The 16,648-nt window shown below is 36.9% G+C and overlaps 1 protein-coding gene across 3 annotated transcripts; it reads right to left on the bottom strand.

Annotated features, from left to right (window-relative positions):
- Positions 1-1,377: 1,377 nt before the first annotated feature.
- Positions 1,378-16,587, bottom strand: SYAP1 (synapse associated protein 1). Of its 3 annotated transcripts, XM_079313301.1 has the most exons (9): positions 16,339-16,587; positions 14,277-14,395; positions 12,326-12,392; positions 10,900-10,973; positions 10,469-10,608; positions 8,912-9,057; positions 5,032-5,090; positions 3,903-4,050; positions 1,378-2,399 (listed from the first exon to the last, which is right to left on the bottom strand). In XM_079313301.1, exons 1-9 carry the CDS (start codon positions 16,544-16,546, stop codon positions 2,272-2,274), a joined length of 1,089 nt encoding a protein of 362 aa, XP_079169427.1. In that variant the 5' UTR covers positions 16,547-16,587; the 3' UTR covers positions 1,378-2,271. The 3 variants fall into 3 exon arrangements, with proteins under 3 accessions (XP_079169427.1, XP_079169429.1, XP_079169428.1); XM_079313303.1 differs by lacking the exon at positions 3,903-4,050 and having other exon boundaries at positions 16,339-16,583; XM_079313302.1 differs by lacking the exons at positions 3,903-4,050; positions 5,032-5,090 and having other exon boundaries at positions 16,339-16,583.
- Positions 16,588-16,648: the final 61 nt, after the last annotated feature.

Genomic DNA, 16,648 nt, shown 5'->3' with positions numbered 1-16,648 from the left:
TAGACCAGGCCTGAAAACTGCAGGATTATGGAGAATTTACTTCAGTTTTCCAGCTTAAAATCTGATACCCATATTTGAAAATATATTAATATGACTTTTGTTAAGAGATTTAAATATCAGAGCTCAAGTCAGATTCAGCCTTGCTACATTATTATCTTTTTAAAATGCAAATTTAAGCAGTGGGTTGGCTTCTTTTATTTTATAGATACACCTGCAATTCACAAAAAGGGAAAAATGAAAATATGAAGGAACCATCTTTTATGATAAATGGAATTTGGGATCTATGACCACTATTTAGGTTATGCTTAGGTGAAAAGTTCTTAAGATGCAGCTTGATATACAAGCCCCATGCAAATAAGGCCATTATACACCTGAAAACATTAGCAATGATCAGGCTTGTTTTTAAGGTGGACTTTTGGAGCAGTGATTTTGGAGCTCTCAGTCATCCAGGGAATATTTGCCACTATCAGAATGGAATTACTCACCTTTATAGAGGGCATCACATCAAACTGTACAGTAGACAGATCCCAATATCCCCATCTTAAATCCACAGCAGTTGTATTTGTCAAGAGTAACCACTGAGCTGTGAATAGTCTTTTTATAAGTGTAACAGATTTAACTTTTGTTGTCTTTAATTAACCCCAGATATAAAAAGCTGCTTAAGTACCTCTTATTTACTGTGCCTTACCTTGCATCTGTTAACTAAGTGAAAAACCCTATAAAAATGCAAGTTGTGCTTAAAATGGTTTGCAGTTGAGAAAGTGTATGGCAATAGACTAATTTGAGAAGCCAAATGTATGCAGGTTTAATTCCTTTTCCATAATGAGAAATAGAGGAGAACTTTCTGACCAAGTTGCTAATGGAGACAATTTTAAATAGTCCTTTCTTACACTAACAGCAGTGGAAACTATTTAGCTCTTTTCATTTCCCACAGGATGAATATTGACTGAGTAATTACAGCTATAATCTCTTCATTCTTATTACAAAAGTTTTCTGCATAATTATGTCATTAGGACAGAGCTTACTGTATGTAACCTGCCTATAATTCAATTGTGCTTCATGGCTCCAACCTACTTAATTTTACCCATTTTCCTTTGTATTTGGCATTTCATGAATGCTTTGTCATAGAAGTTTATGAAATAGATGACAAGCAGAACATAAAATTTTCATTTTTCTACATGTAAAGCTACTGGCTTAATGGTTATAACCACAGGAAACATCCTGATGCCCATGAAGAATCAAAAACTTTTTAGACAAAACCCCCCTATTTTAAAATTTAAATTCTAGGTCTTAAGCACTGTGAAAAAGTGTATTTTTAAAATCTGTATCTGAAGCATATTTGCTCCTCACTGCCCTCTCTCCAAATAAATGAGCCAATTTTATACATATTTACAGTATTTAATAAAGATGTCCAAACCAGTTTAAGTTTTTACATAAATGTTTCAGCACTTAAAATAAGAAAAAGCATTTAATTTGCTCTCAGCACAGACAGTAAAATTAAATGGAAACATAACAGCCTTCTGCAGAAAGAATGCATTAAACCATTTCTCTCTGTGGGGAAAGGCAGTATCTCAATAATCTCAATATGATTAACAACCCCAAATTTAATTCAAGCTGTTGCCAACTTTATCCTAATTTATATACTTAAATGTTTGCTGCCTGAATGATAACTAATCAGCTTCTTTTGGAGTCTGCATTAGTATATTTTACCAAATCATTGAAAGTTATTTGATAGCATTTTCTAGAAATTCTTTGGCTACATACATTAAAGGAAGTTAAATACATGTGAAATCTACCAACTACAAGTACCTTAAAAATAGTACACATTTACAGATTATACAGAGATCAGAGTGCAAATGTCAAGAAAGAATTGTTGTAAAGGACTAAGTTACTTACAACATTCATTTTTACAATCCAAACAGAAGGCTGTAGACAAAAAAAATTGCAGTTCTTAGATTTAGAAATCTCTTTGAAGAGCTTCTTGATCACCTAAAAATGCCTGAAACTGAACCACTGCTTCATGTATTAATGTTATCACTTTAATTATAACCTGCAGTATCTGCCTCCTCTTTTTTTTCTTTTGAAGAATATAGAAGTTCAGAAACTGCTCATATAAAGAACAGAAATACTGGTTGTATTCCTATATGGAATTATAATGACTTTAGATTCTTTCATGCCTTCTGAAGATATTTTTGTAAGCAAAGTATGAAAGCAGAAATCCATGTCAGTCCTCTGAAGGAGCTTTGGGTTATAGTGACTTTGTGAAAACCTTTAATTTTCTTCTTGCAGCATTTCTTCTATTTCTTTATCCCAGTTTTCATCACGCTTTTCTGATTCTGTTACCACCTCATACTCTTGAAGCTCTTGTTGCAATTCCTTTTCCCAATCAGCAGTTTCTTCTAAAAGAGACAAAAGATGTGTAAGTAACAGATAATATTGAATGTTGCTTATTTACATAAAACTAGATGAATCTCTTATATCCCCTAAACTTTATGAACTATTCTCCTCAGAAACAACAGGAACTTCAAAAATTTCACCTTCCTATTGATCACAAGTAGGAATTAATTAATATACAAGGCTATATTTCTATATGCATTCTATAATAAATATAATACAATATAATACAATATAGAGCAAATACACAGCTAAGTCATGAGTGTCCTTTTACAAGATCATTTTCTACCGTCTTTCACTCTACTTTCAACTCAATCTCCCTTTGCAATTTTAAATCTCCATTAAAAAAATGAAGTTTGTAAAAGTGTGGATATACTGTTTTGGAAAAAAGAAATCAAGATCAAATACTGTGGCTAGTTTGAAACAAAGAAGGCACTCTCCTCACTGACATTTATAGCTAGGCTAGCTCATTTAATCAGGGTTAAAGGTAATCAAATTTCATACTTCAGGGCAAAAAAATGAGTCAGAAGGCATTCCTGTGTTGTTAATCTCTATTTTAATTAGCTCTACCTATCATAGGCAAGAGTGTGGGGGAGGAGATGGGTGTTTGATGTGCTACAGGTTGGTTGGTACTTCAGCCTAGATAGAAAGGTACACGATTCCAGAGTCCAAGTCAGACTGGCCAGCTGACATTTCTCTGAACAAGTAACACATTAAGGGCCTATTGAAACACTTTCATCAAAGAACTAGATGCAAGAAACTGATACTACTCATGACAATTGAGTACTCATTACTCAAGCTTGGCTATGTAATGGATAGAAAAAAAAAAAATCAGAAAACAATGATCCAGCAAAATCCAAAGTATCTACATATACAAGTGTTGTCATAGTATACTATGTATGGCCAGATCATCACAGACTGTTTTTATGCTCTTTACACTGATATTAGCTCTTCTGAATGATTTTAATTAATAAGCTCCACTTAATTTCTTATCATTCTCAGAACTATTTGTTAAATTTTATCTGTCCAAATGCCTGTAAACCTTTATAGGCAGAGGCCTCTTCAAACTCATAGCCTGGTGCATATGTTGCCCTTTTAGCTGGTGCCAAAAGAAGAAAACAGAGCCTGACTTTCAAATGCTGTACTTTATCTACAAGGATGTCAATTAAAGAAAACAATTAATATGCAAAAGAACCTGTAACAGAGAAAGGAGGAGAAAAAAAGAAAAAAATACTTGACATTCACTTTCATAAAAGAGCGACCTAAAACTCTTAGGTTCTTTGGATTTAAACCACTCAGTTCACATTCTGTATAAGATGTGGTTTGACCATGGCAAAAATTATCATTAATTTCTGCAATATCTCATAGAAGGTTGTTTCATACACTTTGGGAAAAAAAAAAAGCCACAGATCCACATTTCTAAATTGGATTAGAAATTTTTTCTTCCTTTTAAATCAACTTGTCTTAGAATTGCTCTGTGTAAGAAACTGAGGTAATAAAAGCTTTACCTTCTGCTACTGAAGTCTCTTCTTTCTTTTTGTCTAGCACTAGTTGTTCCATTTCTTTTCTTAGATCTTCCTGATTCAGATTACAGGTATCAAAAGCATCACTCACAAATTCTGATACACCTGGACTAGTGGAAATCTCTTCCTCATCCTGCAATAAGACACTTTAGTATAAACTTATCCAGACAGGGTAAAACAAGTCACCAATACGTACTTCCACTCATGTATCTGCTTTTAAATAGAGCTGACAAAACCCAAAAGAATTACTTCTACAACTATTTCTCTTTTTGGCTACTCTTAAGAGCATTTTTGTGCAAACAAAAATGTTGCATATTTGTAAAATGGAAGATAGTCAACTGCACTGAAAATTATTTGCTTTACATTTCAGGCTGTCTTTTTGTGCTCTTAACAACTTTAATTCTTAGCTTGTAATCTTCAGAAACAATAATAAAATCCTGAGTAGCTTAGAACAGAACCTAAACATTAAAAATATGAGCACAGTTCAGTAATAGTTTTCTACACCAAAGTAAGGTTAAGAGAGGACTGACTATTCTTTGGAAATCTTTGCCCACTGCATATTATTGGCAAGTGAATGCACAGCTCTGCTTCTGCCAAAAGTGTTCTCTGGCACCAATTTTACAATTCAGAAATGAACAAAGGTCATTATGTGTCTAAGGTAAAGGTTTTTGCAGTGCCAAGCAAAAGTGAAATAAAACAGTGCTGCTATTGCAATGCATCATTTAGATTTTCTATACTTCAGCTTGACCACATCTTAAAGAGTTGGACAGAACATGGCACACAAATACATTTTTATGAAGGTATTGCTAATGTTTCAATGCAATGCTAACCTTCAACCATTTTGGAAATTTCATTCTTGACAGTAAAATTACATCATAATGTGCAGGACACTAAGGAAAACATTCTTCAGATAAACTACTGTTTCTGCAAGTGAAAATGAGTTTCAAGATTATAGGCTAAAAATTAATATCACAGCAAACAGCAGCAGGTCAGGACTATCAGGTATTATATTATCATGGTTTCATAGCAGAACTTACTCAAAAACATGTATAGTTACTTATTAAGGAACAGCTTCACATACTAAATCCCAGATAAAATATGACAGCATTTTTACCTCTTGTGATTTTATTTGAGGCTTTATTGTAACAGGTGGTGTTTTTGGCCGTACTGTTTCTATCAAGGGAAAAAAAAAAAAAAAGATAGACTCCATTTAAACATATAAAATTCTCATTTAATTAGCACAGTTATTAAATATACAAGGAAATACTGTATTTTAAGGAACCCTTGTGGTTAAAGGCTGAATTTAGCAACAAGTGAACCATTTTCAAAAAGAAAGAGAAACAATTTCCTTAATTAAGACAAATGTAGCAAGCCATTTCCTCATTATAGCTACAGACTTAAGAGACAGGACCCCTCTGAATCTCAAAATGATGTTTCACCATCTTTAAAGTTACAAATGCATAAACTTGGTAATGAAATCCAGTCACTGTTTATCACAGAAGTTCTGGCTGGGTACTAGTGCTGACATGGGTGCCAGTAGCTCTTGGGCAGACCAGACTGCACATGTACTATGCACTCCCCTAAGGGCACATGAGAACAGTGTTCTGCAGCCTCACCTTTCACACAGGCAGTGGAAATCACTGAGAAGCAAACCCAAGAGCTGGTCTCAATTTCCTAAGAAAACCTGCTGTGCATTCTGTATTTAGAGCATGGTGCTAGGAAGACAATGATTGTTGACAAGCAAGGTTAGATCTTTTCCCTGGCAGGTAAAGGAACATCCCAGCTTTCTTCCTCATACAGCTCTCAGGGAAGAGGAGTTACAATGAAGAGCCAAGTGGTTGCAAGAACAATTAACATACAGGGGCTGTGGTAGTGGTGGAGTGCTTGCTTAGCAGTTCTCTTTGCTTAAACATGCAAAGCAGCTCTGAGCTTGCAGCTCTGCTTCCTACAGGGTGCCCAGGTGGATCCTTTCTGCTAACTCAGCAATTTCTGATTTTTTTTTGTTTAATTTTTAAAATAAGGTCAGTTTTAATTAAAATCATTCCCTAATTGATAGCTGTCACTGCTTTTACATCTCATCTACTCAATGCCCACTTCTCTGTCTCATCTTCTCTCTTCCTTCCCCTTTCCTATCTCCAGAGGATCTCTCACTGCACCCAACACTACAGCCAAAGAGGCTCCAGCATTCCCTGCTTGGGGAAGCTGCAGGACATGGCAGTAACTCTTAGGTTTTCAAGAGAGGTGCCTCAGGCCTCACCTGCTGCTCTGCACTGGGCCATGCCCCAGTCAGGTGTGACTGATGTGCCATCAGGATCATTCTGGACCTACTGGCACGGCACCATCTCCTCCACTGAGGTGTGCTCTCATCCCAAGGTGACCTAGTTCCTGACTACAGAGCTAATAATACCTAGAGAAGGTTGGCATTATATTATAGATCTTATATAGCCTTCACACTAGAATGAGGAATATCTTCCATTTGTCTCTTCCTTTCACATCTATCACACTCATTTAACGTTCTGAAAAGAGCAGCTAAGGAGGAGACAGAAATGGAAAGCTGACAATTCTATTTTATAGACACTCAGCTTTAAGAAGGAAGCCTGAACATTACAAGGAACTACCAACTGGCAATTACTTCCAGTTTTAGCCTCCAATTAGAGAATCCAACTTTCAAAAAGGTTACTTAAACCAAAAATAACACATATGATTCAGAGCTTCCCAATTATATGCAATTTCTGAGTCAAACAAAACATGCATTTACTACACTCTGGTACATGTATCTTTGTCATTACAGAACATGCAATCATTAGTAAAGCTATCTACATATCCCACACATGTGGTTTGAAATGTAGAAAAGCTGCAACAGGCCAAAACAAAGTGGAATATTTTGTTGGTTTTTTTTTAAATGAAGATACATTTTGTTTTAGTCAAAATGGGAATTTTACTAGAATCCAGCAACTTTCACTTTGACTGAATGGTACTTTCCAAGGGTTTGAATGGCTCAAACATAACATTTTTTGTTGTTCAACAGGATCAGATGCCATCTCTCTTGTAAAATTGAAGAACTTCAGTTAAAAGAGCCATAGTTTTGGGACAGTAAACAACTGTCCTGAATAAAAGCAGTGGGAATTGGTGCCTCTTGCTTTACAGTATATTCCAGAGTAGCCTGTCCTATCAGCATTGCTTGGATGGCAATGCTGACAGGACAGGCTACTACAGAATCTACTCAGGGAATACTACTTTTTCCACCCAAGGTGGGGACCTTGACTAGGCTGACAGACACACTCCAAACAAAACCTATGAGAAGCATGAGACAAACTGGTAACAAAGGCACATATACAACATGGAAGCCCAGCTTTGTAATTCCATCTGTAGCTTCCCCTTCACCCCAAACTTCAGCTGCCCATCCAAGGAGCAAAGGCTCAACTGGGTAACCTTAGCTCAGATTGTGCAGATTACTAAGCTGTGCATAAGACCTGTGAAAAAGGCTGTAAAAAGAATAAGAACAGTGACTCAAGAGGAAAAATACCTATATAGAAAGATTACATTCAAAAAGGAGGAAAAAGAAGCTAACTTGGCAGTGATCAGCTGATTGTCAGGCCAGCAGTGTCAACAGGACATAAGTACTAGTGGATTTTATGGATAACAATTGTTTGATATTGGAGATGTGAGAATCATTCCAAGGTGCAGCAAAGGCTTTCTCCTTCTGCCCAATGAGCCTGCCAAGATCCTTCAGGTGTGTTACCAGGGATGGTGAATGTACCCAAGTTAAGCTAAGATTTAATGAGCTACTAATTTTCTTTCATGCTTCTGCCAGTAACTGCTTTATACTCTTTAAGCCACAGATATTCCAGCTTGCAGAATCTGTTAACATGCAAAGAGGTCCAGTTGGTCATAAGAGGGTCAGTAAAAATCACCTGTAGAAACTGATCAATGTACCTGAAGAGATGTTTGTTGAAGCAGCTTTTTCATCTCGAGGCTGAATCTCAGTTAGCCTCCTAGTTCCCATTTTTTTCTGTTTACACAATATATTACAGGCATTTCCACACTCTGCACTCCACCACCACAGTAGTTCTATCCCTGTATCACTCACTAACTTCTGTTTGGCATGAGGGATGAGCAAAATCCAAAAGCAAACCACATGCCAGCTGGCTGGGTTGGCTAGTACCTGTTGTATGATCAAGTGAACCAAAGGTATCTCCTACTTCTTTCTGACAAGTAAAAAAAAAAACAAAAATCACACCTAAGACCACTAATGGTCATGAACTGTCATAAACCAAGTACAACATTTCTTCTGTTGAGATTACCACTCTTCTGACAAAGTTGGCTGAAACTGGAGAAAGCTTAAAGCACCAGGAGCCTAGTCTTCCCCTACCCACAAGTATGGTGAGAGAAGCCCTGATTTAATAGGTAATCTAGGATAAAAATGTGATGGCACCTGATATATACAATGAGCATTTGTTGATGCCTAAAAATTTTAGCTTTTTAAATATATTGGTAGCTTTGCATATTTTTAATATATAGCTATATAGTGTCTAGCACTTGCTCACTCTTTAGAACAGCAGTTGCCCTTTCTCACATATTATGCCACATTCTTGAAATCCTGTTAGGTCTTATTTTCAAGAAAAAGTGTTTCTGACAAGGACATCCTGTTTTGCACTAGCACCTGGGCTTAAATAGTAAGATACTTTGTAGATATAACAAGATATAGGGCTAAGAATCCTTGGAGGGACTACAATGGGGCAGATCCAAGGGAAGGCAACTGTTCTCCTATTGGGTGTACTTGCTAGACATGCTAACTAAATAAACTTCTAAAAATTGTGAAAATTTGATGCTGTATATGCATATAAGTATTATATGTGCAACTGAAAGCTTTCATTAGAATACTGGTCTTTATGCTATCTATTTTATTATTGTTTGAAAAAATTTTCTTCCAATTTTAGACAGCAGCATGATACTAAGTTAATGAGCTGTGCTAAAACAAATGTTTCCCATACCTTTCAGTTCACCATCCTCTTCTCTGCCTTTGCTCTCTTCCTTTCCTGCTGCTTGCTGTTGAGCTGCAAGTGCAGTGAGTTGTGCAGACTGTTTAATTAGGGACACCCTGTAGAAATAATTTCTCCAGAACACCTCCTCCTTTACACTAGAGAGAACAAACAGATTTTGATTATTGCATTTGGAATACGGTTCCTTTTACCATCTACCAGTGAAATAAAATTGAATATGCAGAGAGGAGGAGTAGACAAAGGTGATATTTAAGTAAAAACTTAAAGAAATTTGTGACATTAACACATTCTAAAACACATTTTAGAAGTTCCTGATCTCTCACAAGACATTTGCAATTGACTTGAACCTACAATAGTAATGTTGTAACTCCAGAAAAAGCTTAACAGCATGCAGTAATACATGGTATGGAAAAATATGATGCTGTACCATCTCTCCTGACAAACTATGTCAACAAATCCAACAAACCAAACAACCCCATTCTCTTCCCCTCTAAGCCAAACACTCTATTATTGTTAAACTGTAATTGTTCACATCTTCCCCAGACATCAGGTGGAACTGGAACATCTGTGGCTGCAGAAGCCATTCCTAGATTGCAGCAGTACTATTTCACTATCTGCACTTTAACCCACAGGCAACAAAAGGCAGAAATGGCAATATCTGTGGGGAGGAATTTGTGTAGGTTAAGAAAGAATGAAGTTACCTCCACACCTATTCAGACAAAAAATGACCACTGAGACTAAGAACAGGCAAAAAAGCCATTAAGCAATGTGGTAGAAAAGGCAAGGATAGCATGACCAGAGGCTGAAGACAGAGCACCAGAGAATATGGGCAGATCTTCAGAACTGAGAACAGAGAAGGTAAACAGAATGACAAGCTGGGAAGGATTACAAAAGGAGGAGATTTAAGACAGAAAATGACACAAGGAAAGACTTTCTGCTTCCATCCTTAGACGAGACTAATGTTGGGAATTCCCACTTAAATAGAAAGTTGAGTTGTGAAACAAGTGCTAGGAAGAGAGTTTAGGACTGGAAAAGGAATAATAGCTGCAGAATAAAGCTCTGCAACATAGAGCTTGTCCCATTTCCTATCCAAATCAAGTTTTTCTTCCCTGCATTGCTGCTTTTTTATTACACATTCTATTACCATTTCTCCGGGGGCGGTTTCTGACTATCTATAATCACCTTTTTGGGATGTCAGTTCCACCAACAGATCTGAACATTTTTATTGTTGCCTTTACCTTTCTTTGGTGAAAAAACCCAGTCATTTAATTTAGCACACTGGACATGGAAATACTGAGGTCCTCTCCCATACTTAAGTCAGCAGGTTTATTAGTTCTGTCTCACAGATATACTTTTTTTTCTTACCTCAAACTGCTGAACTTCAATGCACATGCAATACTGCATGTGTTAGACACTAGCATAAAAATATATGTACACATTGGAAGAATATAAAGAACTGAAGGAACTGAAAGGAACAAAGAGCAATTTATGAGTATTTCCAGACCCATTAAAAGCATGATGGTACAGTTACCAACAAAAATTACTTACTGTTTGGGAACAAGGTCAAATCTCATCCTATTGAGAAGCTCATCTTCTTGTAACATGACCAGTGCAACAGGGTACATTTGATCAAAGTCAAAATGAAACTGCACACCTGCCGGAGGATCTCGCAGAAAATTCCGTTTATCCTTTGAAGAACATATTTCTGGCCATTAAATGATATCAGAAAAAGGACACCATATTTCACACACAAGAGCAGCAAAGCAACTGTAAAGCCTTTCTAAAAATAAAAACTATATTGAGGATTTGCTTTGGTTGAAGTGGAAACTGATATAACTATTTACTCTTGCACATGAGTGGTGTGGTGACAGATAAATTATCTTGAAAACACATAATTTAATAAACTTACTTAAAAAAATCCAGCAGCTTTAATTCTGCCAAGAGAATATTTCAAATCTTACAGGAAGTGAAATACTTACTGCTGATAAGGCCAGTATTTGTTGCTGAATTGTCTCTTCTTCATTACTGTCTACCCAAGGAGGCACTGCTGCTTCTAGTATTGAAAGGAGGAAGATAATTGCATGTATAATACTTGGAAAAAACCCACTCCAAATAACAGACTTTACATCAAGTAACACAGAGTGTCACAAAAGTAAGCAGAGTTACACCAGTATGCCAAGTCATTGTGTCTTTTCCCTAAAGTAAGTCCATGGCATAAGAGAGAAACCCTAGGAATGGATAATTGCTTATCAGAGGTAAAAAAATAATAACTAAATAGTTGCTATCTCTGTTATTGTAAAAATAAAACTGTGGGGATTTCTTTGAAGCATTCACCAGTCAGAATTTGGTGCCTCTTAATTTAGCTACTGAAGAAGTGCTGTATAACTGGTTAAGGTGCCTGCAAATAGAATTTCCAGATCCACTTTAAATGTATAAACTTTGTCTAAATTAAGTTTGCAAAGTAACTTACACCCAGAAGACACCAATTATTTAACAATTGAGAAAAAATGTTATAAATTTGTTATGAATTACAACTCTTTATACACTGAGTCAGCCTACTCCAGTTCAGCTGGTTTATATTGTTATGCAGATACTTATAAAATAGTTCTTTGGGCTGTACAGAGAGAAAAATAAACTATTGCAGATGTATAGATATTTATCAATCTCTTCACTGTTAATGCAAATTCAGGCTTCAGAGACAATATGACACCTCTGTAGCAGATAAATAATTCTTGTACCCTTAAACTAACAACACTTATTTGCCTGTGCAGCTGATACCAGCAAGACATTTCACCCACATGCATCCACATCAGATACTGATGCTTCTTTCAGTCAGGACACCTGTCACTTCTCATTTGGCCAATCAAGCTACCTATTTTCAAGAAGCTTTTAGAAATATATTAAGAGAATCCCAAATTTACTAAGAAACAAAAAGACAGAAATACAGACAACACAATTCCATAAGAATTGCAAGGAGAAACCAGACTAACATACTAACTACAAACACAGTAAAAAATGTTATCACAATCCATTTAAAATCAGCTTTTTTTTCAAGATTAACAAAGTCACAATATACTCAAACTGTCAGAAATTATTGCATCCAGGTAATATGATAAAAAAGACAAAAGTCAATGATGAAACACAATGTGAGAAAACAATTTTGCTAGCATGGTGATCTTTGAGTTTATTTCATAAAACAGAGTTTGGTTAAAAAGCAAATCTAGATAATGTAACACTAACCTCACTTAAAAATATAATCTGCCACCATATGCATTAAGTTCTGCCACAATGTGTTTCATTAAACAGTGTTTTGATAGAGTAGTTTTAGACACAGGTCAATTATCCAGCTTTCAGCAAGGTTTCACTTATGTGATGTTAGGCATCATCAAAAAAAACATCCATTACCTGATTTTTTGGTTTGCTGCTCTTGGACAAATTTCTTCTGTTCCTTCTGAAAATCTCCAATAATTGTCTAAAATAAAAATTAGGAAACCACAATTAAAAAAAAAAAAAATCACTCTTCTTATTTTATGTTCAGTCAGAAAGTGCTTTCAAATACATTTGCATATTCGTATATCTGTGGTGGCCCTTCCTGTAAGTTAAAAAGCTTCCATGTCAATCATACACTTATGCTGTTGACAAATTTTCATTTAAAAAATCATACCTAGAAATATTCTATATCAAATTTAAAATTTTTAAAAAGGAGAATGGTCTCAGGATTCAGAATGCCATAATCTAGAAGTAAGAATGAAAATATACTGTGGTTGAAAGTAGAGGCAAAAAAGATGAAGCTAGAAAAGAATACTTAAACCACTCCCAAAATACAAGTTTTATGCAGTCAGGTCTATGGATTTACAAGTCCCCAAAATACACAGAAGTCTTCAAGCTAAATCCTGATAAATTCCTATACTATTATTTTCCTTCAGTGACCTAGTATTTCAGTTTAAGATTATTATCAGTGAGAGTGTCAGTTATACAATAGATTATTGTGGTTCCTTCTGGTATAAAGTAGTATTTTTTTTTCTATTTAATAGAATAAAATAATTTACATGCTTTAAGAAGAAAAGTATGATACAGGTATAATCTTGTTTCTCCTGTATATAATACTTATTGATCCAAACAGGGAATTCATATTAATCCAAGACATTTACAGAAAAAAAACTGTATTTAAGACATAAAATATGCTGTAGGTACTTAGCTACAGTTTCTTAGGAGTATTACTATTAGGGCATTAAATTAACAAATAACCTTGTTACTTGATTTTTCCTCTTTGATGCAGATAAAAATAACATTAGACTCTGATAGTACTGTAGAAGGAAACAGATCTCTGCTATTATTACATGGACAACTATCAATGAAATCTGACGACAAAATCTAAAATGTGATCATAACAGAAATTAATTTGATGTCATTTGATGATTTGTTGTTTGGAAGACAACATGAACACTAATTATATCAAGAAGTAGAATTCTATTGTATTAAAAAAATAAACAGGAAATGCTGTAGCTCCCCAGAAGGGCTGAGAGACAGGAGCAGGAAAAGGGGTTTGCCTGTGTCAGACACTCCTGGATGCACAGTGCTACAGCTGGGATGGTTTTGACAAGCTCCCTTTCCCTTCCCTTCCCAGATACTCTACAGCAAACACAGAACACTTCAGGGCACTTATTGCTGCCTTTTTCTTTTTTTTTTCTTCTGCCAAGTTTGTGGCTAAAAGCACTGGAAGAACACTTGCTGGCACAAGTTAAGCAACTGGAGCTGACAGACAGGAACAGAGAGGGCAAGAACTACGTGGCAGGGTCAGGGTGGGGAAAAGAACAGGACAGTAACAAGGTGTTTCATTATCTCACTGGTTCTTATGAAACTGTACCTGTCTATCCCTAAGGTCCTAGGATACAATATGTACAACACCAAGCTAATTCTGACTTTTGCACAGAGGTGCCTTTAAGATGAAAGCTACCTCATTCCTTTTTCCAACCAAATAAGCTGTGGGGCAAAAAGAAGCCACACATCTTGGGACAGACATTCCCCAACTGCCTGTCTCAAATTCTTCCACCTACATCAGCATTCTTCATATTTTCTTATGGTCTTTCTCCAGTATATCAACATTCTAAGGGAACTGAACAAACACAGGTGGAGCACTGAGAAAAGCAGGTTGACCATTTTTTGGCAACCCTACCATGAATAAACATTTCAGTCACACAATTCATCAAGACAAGAGGTGCATAGTATCTCTTGAAAAACACAAAAAGTATCTAAAGACAGCTTAAAGAAATGTTATCAAACACCAGATTTGCCACATGATGCAACAATGGTAAGAAAACAGATCTTTCAGATCAAGTGTCTAGAAGTAGATTACCTTATCGATGATACTGTCAATTTTTCCTTCTTCTACAGACTTCTTTATTGTCTGTGCTGTTTCAGCAACAGACTCAGAGATCTTTTTTGTAGCAGCAGAGGCAAAATTGAAGAGGTAACCTTGCACAGACAAAAAAAAAAAAAAAAAGACCTGAGAGAAGATTTCCTTACATCCAGTTCTCTTCCTACATTTATTTTTTCTTATCTTTAAACATTTGAATACCTACCTAAAGGTTTCTTTCAAAATAACTTAACCCAGCTAATGGCCTACAAAAAATATTCTATTTATCCTTTTGTAGTTTATATTCTTTAACAGTGATGATGATCACAACTTTTTGTAAATCAAATATTTATACATGAACCTTGTTTACTAAATCAAACATTGCTAATGGTCCTTGAAATACTCCTTTCCCATGACTTTTCTGAAGCAATGTATTTATCCTGATTTCAAGTATTTTGGAAATATTAAGCCATAAAGTAACTTAGCCACAGTACTAAAACAGAATTATATTATTTTTTAAGAAAATCAACATGCACAGTGAAGTCTAACAAACTGAGGCAGCAAATGCTTGAAAAATTTCAGGCAGGTAACACCTCCTTCAAAAGTCTCAGCATACAAGCTTGTTCTTGATGTTTGCCCTTATCTATCTTACATTGTTTTATGTTTCATGTATCCCTGGAAACTCTCTCATATGCAATTGTTTTAGGTGCAAAATGTGCAGAGATATTTGCTGCCTGGTGACATTCTGGCATTACTACACAAAGTGGTTTTGGCCAGTCCTGGAACCACGCTGAAGAGCAAAATGCTTTTTATTTCAAATAAGGGCAAATATTCTTTTGAACTAGGGTACTTATAAAACTGCAGAAGGAGTGGTACTAAGCCTTAGAAAAATAGGATTGGGGTGGAAAATAACACTTTCAAATGACAAAGAAACTCATCTTCCATCTTACAAGTGTATGCCTGCATTAAGAACATGTATCTAGCAATACTTCTATTATTAGTTCATATTGGCAAAACGATCATAATTTCTGTAATGGCATCATAATGAGCAAAACATAATGGCTATAAGGCTTTGTTTCTACCAGTAAAATTCTCCATCTGCCTGGGGATTCTTTTTACACTGCTACCCAGGTTGTTTGCCATGAAGAGGTTTCTAGGATTATGTGTTAAAACAGCAAGAAATCCTTTCCACCACAACGCTGGTGTCATAGACAATGGACTCTTTGACCACTAAACCAAATTTTCACTTACAGAGCAGGTTATGGGATGGATCTTTATATAGATAACAGTCAATACTTATTCTTCCCCTGAAACTCAAAGTCCTTTTCCCTTCGTGAACAGTCAGAGCAATTTGCAGATTAGAACAATCAGAGCAAACAGCAGATTAGAATCAATTTACCACAACTAGACAGGTATTTGACCAAACAAGACAGACTAAACTGCTGCAGTCCAGGTCACCCAAGACAATGCTCAGATTAACCTCTCAGATGATACTGATCCAGAATTTCAGAGCATCAAATAAAAAACAAAACAAAACAAAATTAGTGATGACTGTAGGTCTGTACTTTGGACTGTTTTTATCCAAGAATTCATTACAGCAAAGCAGGAATTTTACTCATAGCAAATTACAGCTTTGCCCCATCCCTGGCAGCGTTCCAGGCCAGGCTGGATGAGGCTTTAAAGGCTGGTCCAGCAAAGGGTGCCCCAGCCGAGGGCAGGGGTTGGAATGAGATTGTCTTCAAGGTCCTTTCCAACCCAAACCATTCTGTGATTCTAACACCGCAGACATGTTCAACAAAATCATCAAACCCCATTACTTCCCTATGAAAAAAACACACCCACAGCAATCTATGAGGTACATTATTTACGCAGACAGATCTGTTGTCTCCACACGCAGACCTCCTCCCATAGTGTCAACAGAACAGATATTTAAGAAACGCTGCTGCTTTAAAAAGAGGGAAAGAGGCCATATCTCAAAAACGCGATAACCTCTTTGGTTTGGAAGGCACATTTCAGGTTTCCTTAGCTCACAGTGGAAAGGCGGCAGCCCCGGGACACTCACTGCCGAATCCTTTGGCCTGGCTAAGCAGCGCCTCCGAGTCCCCCTGCAGCTCGCCCAGCTCCTGCTCCTGCCCGGCCGGCCCCGCCTCCTCCTCTTCCTCCTGCCGCTCCTGCTCCGCGGGGCCGCTCCTCTTGGCGGCGGGCAGCAGCTGCTCCTCGCCCGCCCGCTCCCGCTCCAGCCCCAGCCAGCTGCCCAGGCCGCGCAACATGGCTGAGGGGCCGCTGCGGAAAGCGGGCCGGCCGCGGAGCGCCGCTTCCGCGTGCGTCCCTTCCGGCGGGCGGGGCGGGCGGCGCGGTGCCCGCGGTGCGCG

This window comes from Erithacus rubecula (genome assembly GCF_903797595.1).
Source record: "Erithacus rubecula genome assembly, chromosome: 1".
In the NCBI taxonomy this organism is placed as follows: domain Eukaryota; kingdom Metazoa; phylum Chordata; class Aves; order Passeriformes; family Muscicapidae; genus Erithacus; species Erithacus rubecula.
This window is presented reverse-complemented; position numbering and strand designations above follow the sequence as displayed.